Below are 10,931 nucleotides of genomic sequence, written 5' to 3'. Positions count from 1 at the left end.
CAGTTTTGACCAATGAGATAGGAAGGGAAATCTGCAGAGGAAGGCCTCTAGGAAGCATTTTTCTCCCATATAAAAGGGGAGAGAGCTACAAGTGGGAAATCTTACCCTTTCCTTTTTGTTTTTGAAGGTTGTGTATAGAGGTGACTATTTTAGCCATAAGGGAGACATGCTGAGGATGGCAAGGGGCTGAGGCTGTGAGGACATAATTGAGCTGCTGAGACATCTCTGGAACTGTTTACCCCTGGACTAATTTACCATATTTGATAATAAATATATATATATATATATATTTTTTTTTTTTGAGGCAGAGTCTTGCTCTGTTGCCCCAGGTTAGAGTGCAGTGGCGTGATCTCAGCTCACTGCAACCTCCACCTCTGCAGTTCAAGCAAGTCTCCTGCCTCAGCCTCCTGAGTAGCTGGGCTTACAAGTGTGTGCCACCATGCCCGGCTAATTTTTGTATAATGTAGAGATGCAGTTTCAGCACATTGGCCCGGCTAGTCTCGAACTCCTGACCTCGTGATAAGCCTGCTTCTGCCTCCCAAAGTGCTGGGATCACCGGTGTAAGCCACTGAGCTGGGCGATAATAAACATCCTTATTGAATGAGGCACTTTTAGTTGAATTTCTGATTTCTGCCATCAAAAGTATCTTAACTGATTATAGTTATTTAAGAGTAAGGTCTTGCAGGACTTTTTTTTTTTTTTTTTTTTAGACGGAGTCTCACTCTGTCGCCCAGGCTGGAGTGCAGTGGCCGGGTCTCAGCTCACTGCAAGCTCCGCCTCCTGGGTTGACGCCATTCTCCTGCCTCAGCCTCCTGAGTAGCTGGGACTACAGGCGCCCGCCACCTCGCCCGGCTAGTTTTTTTGTATTTTTTAGTAGCGACAGGGTTTCACCATGTTAGCCAGGATGGTTTCGATCTCCTGACCTCGCGATCTGCTCGTCTCGGCCTCCCAAAGTGCTAGGATTACAGGCTTGAGCCACCGCACCGGGCCTCTTGCAGGACTTTTTAGATAATATTAAGGATTTGGAATTTAATCCTAAGGATTAGGAGATTTTGTGCATAGGGTGCACAAAAGGATTATTAAAGGATTTTGTGCATAGGGTGACACAAGATGTTTGCTTTTCGAAAGATCACTTTAGTTGCCATGTGGATAATAAACTGGAGAGAGGCAATGATGGATGCAGGTAGGGCAGTTAGGAACTATTGCCATAAGTCACACAAGAGAATGCAGTGATTTAAAATAAGCGTTGGCTATGGAAATAGAAGAAAATGAGCGTGGTGGCTCACGCCTGTAATCCCAGCACTTTGGGAGGCCAAGGCAGCCAGATCATGAGGTCAGGAGTTCAAGACTAGCCTGGCCAACATGGTGAAACTCCGTCTCTACTAAAAATATAAAAAAATTAGGTGGGCGTGGTGGCATGTGCCTGCAATCCCAGCTACTCCGGAGGCTGAGGCAGGAGAATCACTTGAACCCAGGAGGCAAAGGTTGCAGTGAGCTGAGATCGTGCCACTGTACTCCTCCAGCCTGGGTGACAGAGACAGACTTCATCTCGGGAAAAAAATAACTATTGAGATACATATTGGAGGCAGGATTGTGATTATGACTGATTCAATGTGAATAAGAGGAGGAAATCAAGGATGACTTCCAGGTGTCTAGACTGAGCTATAAAGTGGATCACAGTGCCATTTGCTAACAGAGAGATCAACCGCTGGAGAAGGTGAGGTGGTGGCTGCTATAATGAGTTCATTATTGGAGACATTGGGCTGAGGGTGTCTATGTCAAATGGTCAGTCATGTAAGCTATTGGGCTATTGGGCATTTGAATGGCCTGGGGTGGAGATAAAGATGTGAAAGTCTTTGGAACCAAAATAGTGACAGAACCTGTGTGATTTTTGAGAGAGAGGGAAACAGAGAGGAGAAGGGAAAAGGTCCTAAGACAGAATCCCAGGATCTCCAGCCCAGAGCCGGTAGAGAAGGAGACTCTGGCAAAGGAGAGAAACAATAGCCAGAAAGAAGAAGGAAAGTCAGAGAGCTTCCAGGAGTGGATGGTCAGCACTGACAAAAATAGTTGAGGGGTCAAACACAAAAATAGCTGAAAAGAATCTATTGGAATTAGTTACATGAACATCACCAGTGACAATGATAATAAAGCAGTTTTTGGACAGATGGAGGTGGAGAGGTTGGTTCAGAACCCAGAATGGACTGAATAAGAAGTGAATAATTAAGAAATGATGACATAATGTAGAGGATCAGATCAAGAGATTTGGCCTTGAAGGGGATATGGGGCAGGAGTTGAGGCATAAGTGGGATGAAAGGGAGGTTTTTGTTTTCCTTTCAAAGATAGGAATAACTATCTTTTCATCTTATTTCCCACCACCGCCTGCCCCCCACCACCCAATGCTCCAGCTCCATAGATCTTTCCTTTCTTTGGTCCTGTCTCATTCACTGTTCCCACCACACTTTTCCCTAAATCTTTGAACGGCTCCCTTCTTTTCATTATTCATGGCTCTGCTCAAATGTCACTTCATCCAAAAATTATTCTGAGTTTATTCTTCTCCTCATTGTCAGTTACTGTTTTATCTTCTTCATGGCTCTGATTATCTGATTTTGTTTATTTGTTTATTGATTGATTACATATATCTTCCTTTTGTTTGTTGTTTGTTTGTTTTTGAGACAGAGTCTCCCTCTGTCACCCAGGCTGGAGTGTAGTGGCGTGGTCTCGGCTCACTGCAACCTCCACCTCCTGGGTTCAGGCGGTTCTCCTGCCTCAGCCTCCCGAATAGCTGGGACTACAGGCATGTGCCACCACACCTGGCTAATTTTTGTATTTTTAGTACAAAAATTTTTACTAAAGAAATGTTGTATTTTCAGTAGAGACGGGGTTTCACTATGTTAGCCAGGCTGGTCTTGAACTTCTGACTTTGTGATCCGCCTGCCTCGGCCTCCCAAAGTGCTGGGATTACAGCACTTCGGCATGAGCCACTGTGCCTGGCCTGTTTTGGTTTTTTGAGACAGGGTCTCCCTCTGTTGTTCGGGCTGGAGTACAGTGGCATGATCTCGGATCACTGCAGCCTCCACCTTTCGGGTTCAAGCGATTCTCGTGCCTCAGCCTCCCAAGTAGCTCACACCCAGCTAAGTTTTGTATTTTTAGTAGAGACAGGGTTTCACCATGTTGGCCAGGCTGGTCTTGAACTCCTGACCTCAGGTGATCTGTCCTCCTTGGCCTCCCAAAGTGCTGGGATTACAGGCGTGAGCCACTGCCCCGGCTTGGTTTGTTTTTTGAGACAGGGTCTCGCTCCGTCGCACAGGATGGATTGCAGTAGCGTGATCTTGGCTCCTGTGCTCAAGTGATCCTCCCACCTCAGCCTCCCAAAGTGCTGAAATTACAGGCGTGAGCCACGGTACCCGGCCTATATCTCCTAATTAAAAGTAAAGCCTGGGGTAAACTGGATGAAGTTTATGGCCTGTTAAATACATACATGTATTATATGCGTTATTATATCCCATGTGTTACATTATATATTATTGTATATGTGTATTATATACTATGTACTATTCTTACAACTGTATGCGAATCTATAATTACCTCAAAGTAAAGTTTTGGTTTTGTTTTTTCAAGTAAGTTCTGTGAGAACTGGGATTTTGTTTGCTTGTTGACAGTTGTGTCTCCATCACTAGAACTGAGTCTAGCGTACAGTGGGCACGAAATAAGTCTTCGTAAAAGGTGTGAATTAACGCCCGGCTAATTTTTGCATTGTTAGCAGAGACGGGGTTTCATCATGTTGGCCAGGCTGGTCTCGAACTCCTGACCTCAAGCGATCCATCCGCCTCGGCCTACCCAAAGTGTTGGAATTACAGGCGTGAGCCACTGCGCCCGGCTGATCACATTTAAAGGGCGGGATGGGGAGAGTACAAACAACAGAGGAAATCCTGAACCGCAGAGGAAACTGGAGACTGCAGGGTTTAGCACTAAAATATCTGTACGAGAGGTAGGATTGGAATCCGAATCTCCAGAACTCTTTCCACTACCCAGGCTATCTCTCCATTAACGGACTATTGATTGGATGACAGAGTAATGATAGCACCGTCTTAGGAGACGTCCAATCATAGGTCATAGTTCAATCTTTGCAGCTTATTGTGATTACAACAGTGGAGGATGGTCCTATCCATCACCTTATAAGCGGCTGTTCTCTGATTACCATTAAGCATGGCCACGCCCGCACTTAACTTCTGACAGTGGGGAAAGAGGCTGTGTGTGATAGCTTAGAGGGTTTAGTACTGCCTCAAGCAGTGGGGAAACAGGCTGTGTGTGATAGCTTGGAAGGTTTAGTACTGCCTCAAGTCCTCTTCTCTGCAGTTGAGGTTTCAGGTTTCAATCCTCCCAATACCACAAGACAGAGCACCGGGCGGCTGCCGCCTCCGCCTCCGCCTCCGCCTCCGCGCCTTAACCTAGGCGGCTTGCCGAAGATTTCAGCCCCGCGGCCGCGCACTTGCCCTGCCCTAGACCAGGGTTGGGCGCAGCGACGGAGGTTGCTTCTGGGCTGCGCGAGCTGCGCGCGCTGGGAGGCGGCGATCGCAGCTGGGCCGGGACTTCCTTCCTCCACCGCACGACAACAAAACAACCCTGCAGCAGGCACTGAGTGCTTGGCAGCTGTCTGGGCGAGAGGCACAGCGATGGGCTCCGTGCTGAGCAGCGACAGCGGCAAATCGGCTCCCGCCTCTGCCACCCCGCGGGCCCTGGAGCGCAGGGGGGACCCGGAGTTGCCCGTCACGTCCTTCGACTGCGCCGTGTGCCTTGAGGTGTTACACCAGCCTGTCCGGACCCGCTGTGGCCACGTGTAAGTGCCAGGGGAGCTCGGTTTGGCCCCCCCCGCAAGGAGGGCGATGTCGGGAAGCTGAGGGCATGGTGTGGGGAAGGAGGGGGACGGAAGACAGCGCCTTAGGAAACTGCTGCAGAGAAAAACCTGGACCCGTCGGGTGCGGGGCCACGGGGAAAACGCCGGTCGGAAGGTGACACAGGATTTCGGGAGGAGAAAAAAGAAACAGTTGGGCCCTGTAGCCCCCTTGCGCAGCCTCCTCCCGAAGTCCAGGTGCGGAGCTCCAGAGAAGGGGATCCAGGCACGGGTCCCGCCCAGAGCCAGGGCTCGCCAACAGGGGAGGGTGCTCTTGGCTGGAGAACGAGCGCTCGCTCGCCCGGGCACGAAAAAGAAACGAGCTCCAACTGCAAGGCAAGGGCTCCCTCAAAGCTCAGTTACCCCGCTGAACACGGTGGAACGGGCTGCGCTTCCCTCTGCCCCAGAAACCCGGGTCCGTTTTGTTTTGCTGGAGCTGTGCACGTGTTCCCAGAATGCTCACAGAGGCTCGTCTTAAGCAAACAAGGATCTGTGCAAAGTGTTTTTCCACCCCCATCCCTGCTACCCTTTCCCAACACAGACACCCATCCCCTCAAAGAGCAAGTCAAACTGGAGCTTCCGAGTGACTTTCCACAGTCGTTAAACAACCTGCTAGGGTGGGGCTTGGACGTTAGCCGCAAGCCCCTGAATGTACTCCTTCAAAACCCAGCCACAACGTTGACAGGAGGTGGCAGACTACCTGCTTTACGCACCGTCTCTCCAAACCGGCAGAAATTACAGAGTAAAATAACTTTTTCAAAACGGCATAGTACTTAGCTAAAACTCGAAGTTGGTGCAAAGCCGTGGTCGTTTCTAAGAAGAGTTTAAAAACAAAGTTCCTATATAAAATTGGCACATGCTTAATGTGTGTTTGAGTAACTGGTGGAGTTGGATCTGTGAATTTGTGCTCTCTGTTTACTTTGTGTGTGTGTGTGTATGAGAGAGAGAGAAAGAGAGAGAGAGAGAGTCTGACTCTGTCGCCGAAGCTGGAGTGCGGTGGCGCGATCTTGGCTTACTGCAACCTCCGCCCACTGCAACCTCCGTCTCCCCGGCTTAAGTGATTCTCCTGCCTCAGCCTCCCGAGTTGCTGGGATTACAGGTGCCCACGACCACACCCGGCTAGTTTTTGAATTTTGAGTAGAGATAGGGTTTCACCATGTTGGCCAGGCTGGTCTTGAACTCCTGACCTCAATTGATCCACCCACCTCGGCCTCCCAAAGTGCTGGGATTAAAGGTGTGAGACACTGCACCCAGCCTTCTCTCTTTGGTTTGAATTTTGTTCGTGGATACGTGTGTGTGTGTGTGTGTGTGTCTGCACAGATCAGAAGCGGAAGCCTACTTAGTGTCCTTTGAAGGATAACTATAGTATGATGAAGACCTTTGCGATACCACGGTAGCATGTACCAGCATTTGGCTTAGCAAGAAGAAAGAAACAGCGTTATTACTTTTGAGGATCACTTTCGAAAGGATTTAGGTAGTCCTTAAAAACATGTTGTGCACTTGCATTCAGAAGTTTAGAGGCCAGGCATGATGGCTCACACCTGGAATCCTTAGGTGATCCTTAATACCTATAGCCTTGTATCTGAAAAGCAGTTTTCACCACTGCCCACCTGTGAGCCAGGGAGAAAAGTGTGCAGCCTGCACAGTGTATAAATAAAGAGTGCTTTGGGCGGTATTTCGTAGCTGTATTTTCGAGGCCTGTTGTTTCAGCTTTGTTCTTAAAACTCGAGGCTTCAATTTACCCTCCTTTCTGATTACTAGTGTTGTTGCTCGGCTGTCCAGATGTAGCTCATTACCGTAATATCCACAGGCCAATCTGGAAGCCAAGATGGGCTGTGTGAGTCATAAAATATATTGATAATTTTAGGGCAATAACAGCCTGAAGATACCTCCATTTAAATTGAATCATTATTAGCATTAAAACTTTGAAGTTGTGCAAAACATAAACAGTGGGCGTTTTGAGGATTCTTTTTGGAATAGACCGCTTTGCTGCTAATTCAATGATCTGACTGGAGATTGTTTTCCTGTTTTGGACTTTGAATATTATAACTTACCATTTACAATATTTTTCCTTCTACTAAAGGATAATATAAATTTGCAAAATGTTAAATTTTTTGTTTAATCTTTTCTTTGTTAAAGTGAATAGGAAACTAGCAACTGGAAAAATAACCATAAAATAGCATTACAAGGGCTGAACAAATTGCCTTTCCTCTCTTTACTGTTCTTTGTTTTGACAAATCTATGTCCATTGTTCTAGCTGTGGGCAGAATTTCCATATTCCTCCTTTTGGCAAACTTACTTGGGCCCCTTCCACTTTATAAATGTTAACCAGAGTCCTTTCTGCAGTAGAGATTATGAGCGTTGTTAATGCCATTTGTACATTCTAAATGAATTACTCTTTTCCATTGAAATTAAGTTGGAAAATGAATAAATGCAAATGAACCTTCTGTATTTTATTATCCCATATTGAAGCTACATTTTCAGACATACTGAACTAGGTGGTTTATGCTGATTTTCAAGTCAAACAAGTTTAATAGTAACAACAGTACCTTGAATGAATATGTACAGAGCACTTTATAAGTTGTATTGTGATGCAATAGTAACTGGCCCTTATAGAAAGCTGGATTTGAAATTCCCCTCTGCCACTAGCCAGCTGTGTGACCACTGTAGGGAAATTTGTATTTGATTTTTTTCCCCTAAAGGTTTGATCGCCTGAGTCTATGAAACAAACTGCTAATAGATTAACAAGGGAGGAAGGGCCTACAAATGTATTAATGTGCATATGGGCACGGGAGTCATACAAACTATGAAAACTGAAAGGGCCAGATGCTTGATGCTTGTATACCATCTTGAGGTTACACCAGAATAGGGGCTTGGAACATGGTTATGGGAGGGCGACAGAAAGAAGGGACTGGGGCAAAGATGGTCTAGTTACGCAGATAAAACTTCATAGATAGCAGCTCCTAGAAAGAATAGGCATGAGCCTGTGTTAAGTTGCTCTGTCAGACCTTCATAGGTGTCAGACCTTCAGTTAATAATTTCCTAGGTACAGACAAGGAGGTGGCTCCAAGAAAGCCTGGTTGTTTATTTCACCAGTGTAGATTTTCTCTACAGATACAAGTCTCCTCCACAAAAGGCAGCTTTTCAGGGTTATTCCTGCATACGGGAATATGTCAAAGAAATACATTTTGGGGTGAAATATTTTCAGTTTCCTTTAGTCCCCCATTTTAACATTTCCTTTATTTCCTTTTATTATTTATTTATTTATTTTTAGAGGTGGGATCTCACTCTGTCACCCAGGTTGCTGTGTAGTGGTGCAATCATGGCTCACTGCAGCCTCTACCTCCTGGGCTCAGCAATCCTTCTGCCTCAGCCTCTCATGTAGCTGGGACTACAAGTGCCTGCCACCATGCCTGGCTATTTTTTACTTATTTATTTATTTTGAGATGGAGTCTCGCTGTATTGCCTAGGCTGGAGGGCAGTGACGTGATCTCAGGTCACTGCAACCTCCGCCTCCCGGGTTCAAGTGACTCTCCTGCCTCAGCCACTCTAGTAGCTGGGGTTAAAGACATGCACCACCATGCCCAGCTAGTTTTTGTATTTTTTGTAGAGGCAGGGTTTTGCCATTTTGCCCAGGCTGGTCTTGAACCCCTGAGCTCAGGTGATTTGCCTGCCGCAGCCTCCCAAAGTGCTGGAATTACAGGAGCGAGCCACTGCACCCAGCCAAGAAAGTGACAATTCTTTACATACCGCCAGGTCAGGAATTTTGTAAGGGAACCATATACACAGGGTACCAGGGCAATCTTTTTCTAAGTCTATTGGCTTTTTAATGTCAATCTCAGTCCCTCAAAGCAGTTTGATCATGTATCTAAGTATGACATTCCAGTTAAAGCCTTGGTAAAATAACCACTGTCTCCAATTATGTCCTGTTCAGACTGTTACTGAACTTATGCATGTAACTATATTGCCACGAAATAAGAATACTCAAAAAACAGTTTGTCAATCCAAAGAGAAAAAGGTAAATTATTTTGCTCACAAAAGTATGCTTGCCCAGGTGCAGTGGCTCATGCCTGTAATCCCAGCAGTTTGGAAGACCGATGCAGGAGGATGACTTGAGACCAGCAGTTTGTGACCAGCCTGGGCAACATAGCGAGACCGCATCTCTAATACACAAAAGTCTTGTTCAAAAGAGAAAACCGTATTTTACTTTTGAATCAATATATCTATAATAAAGCTAATTTAAATAAAGCCTAATAAACAAGTCCATCTAATTTCAGTCAGCTTTGACCACACAAGATAAGATTTACATATCTTTTATAACCTCTTAGAATTTTTCTTCTATTTCCAACTTTCTATATTCATTTAGTTTTATCTATATCCTTTTTTATTCTTTCAATTTGAAACAATCTTTAAATAACTTCTGGACAAAATTAATTTTCCATTAACAAAAAAATCACACTTCATGCCATTCTTTTTTTTTTTTTTTTTAAGACGGAGTCTCACTGTGTCACCTAGGCTGGAGTGCAGTGCCATGATCTTGGCTAATTGCAACTTCCGTCTCCTGTGTTCAAGCGATTCTCCTGCCTCGGCCTCCTGAGTTGCTGGGATTACAGGCGTGTACCACGACACCCGGCCTCATGCCATTCTTATAACCTTTCTCTCCAAAAACATATCTTGCTTTTTTTGTATATTCTGCCTGAAGAATTGTTTCTCTTATTTCCAGTAATTTTGTTTGTTTTTAGAGACACGATCTAAGAATAAACTACTCAGCGATGTCATCATAGCCTACTGCAACCTCAAATTCCTGGACTCAAGCAATCCTCATACCTCAACCTCCTTAGTAGCTGGAACGACAAGCATGCCCCACCACACCCTGCTAAAATTTTATTTTTTTATAGAGACAGGGTCTCCCTATGTTGCCCAGGCCAATCTTGAATTCCTAGGCTCAAGTGATCCTCCTGCCTTAGCCTCGCAAAGAGCTGGGATTACAGGCATGAGCACTCCCAAACTGCTGGGATTACAGGCATGAGCCACCACACCAGCCAACCAACAATTTAAAACTAGCTTTATTGCTGGGGACAGTGGCTCACATCTATAATCCCAACACTTTGGGAGGCCGAGGCAGGCGGATCACTTGAGCCCAGGAGTTGGAAACCAGCCTGGTCAACATGGTGAAACCTTGTCCCTACTGAAAATACTAAAAAAATTAGCCGGGCATTGTGGCGCACATGGAGGCTGAGGTGGAAGAATCGCTTGAACCTAGGAGGCAGAGGTTGCAGTGAGCTGAGATCGCACCACTGCACGCCAGCCTGGGTGACAGAGTGAGAGTCGTTCTCAAAAAACAAAAATAGAAATCCTAGCTTGATTTACCAAAGATTACTAAAGTCATATGAACTTTGAAAAACATTTGGGATAGTTAATTTGTGAGTACTCATTTATTTAGAAGTAAGTTTGGTACCACACAGACTGTACAAACACACCTGTAAACATATATATACATGTAGACACAACATATATCACACGCACACACCAGTATCCAAAAGCCAAAGAGATTAGGACGTTTAATGCATGAGAGCAGAACTTTAGACATGAGAGGATGGACCCTGCCCATGGCTTCTGTGGCTCAGTAAGAGACAGAGGACTCCTAACGGCCAGGCGCGGTGGTTCACACCTGTAATCCCAGCACTTTGGAAGACTGAGGCAGGTGGATCACCTGAGGTCAGGAGTTCGAGACACGCCCAACATGGCGAAACCCCATCTCTACTAAAAATACAAAAAAATTAGCCAGGGATGTGGCAGGCGCCTGTAATCCCAGCAACTCGGGAGGCTGAGGCAGGAGAATCACTTGAACCCAGGAGACGGAGGTTGCAATGGCTGAGATCATGCCATTGCACTCCAGCCTGGGTGACAAGAGTGAAATTCTGTCTCAAAAAAAAAAAAAGAAGAAGAAAAGAAGAAGAAGACAGAGGACCCCCAAAGAGGGGCGACTGGTTGCTTTTGTGTTTGTGTATGCATGTGTGTGTGTTCCTCAAGGAGTCTC

General features: G+C 45.9%; 1 protein-coding gene across 1 annotated transcript in view; it reads left to right on the top strand.

The window, feature by feature from the left end:
• The first annotated feature begins 4,120 nt into the window (after positions 1 to 4,120).
• RNF125 (ring finger protein 125, E3 ubiquitin protein ligase) overlaps positions 4,121 to 10,931 on the top strand; it is a 59,790-nt gene continuing 52,979 nt past the window's right edge. Inside the window, exons 1-2 of the mRNA XM_011943725.1 lie at positions 4,121 to 4,247; positions 4,302 to 4,837. Coding sequence (XP_011799115.1) covers positions 4,674 to 4,837 — 164 coding nt within the window. The 5' untranslated portion in view covers positions 4,121 to 4,247; positions 4,302 to 4,673. The remainder of the gene's footprint in view (positions 4,248 to 4,301; positions 4,838 to 10,931) is intronic.

The sequence above is a fragment of the Colobus angolensis genome, unplaced genomic scaffold (genome assembly GCF_000951035.1).
Source record: "Colobus angolensis palliatus isolate OR3802 unplaced genomic scaffold, Cang.pa_1.0 Scaffold220, whole genome shotgun sequence".
Classification (NCBI taxonomy): domain Eukaryota; kingdom Metazoa; phylum Chordata; class Mammalia; order Primates; family Cercopithecidae; genus Colobus; species Colobus angolensis.
Note: the sequence above shows the minus strand (reverse complement) of the source record. Positions and strands in the feature narration are given on the sequence as shown.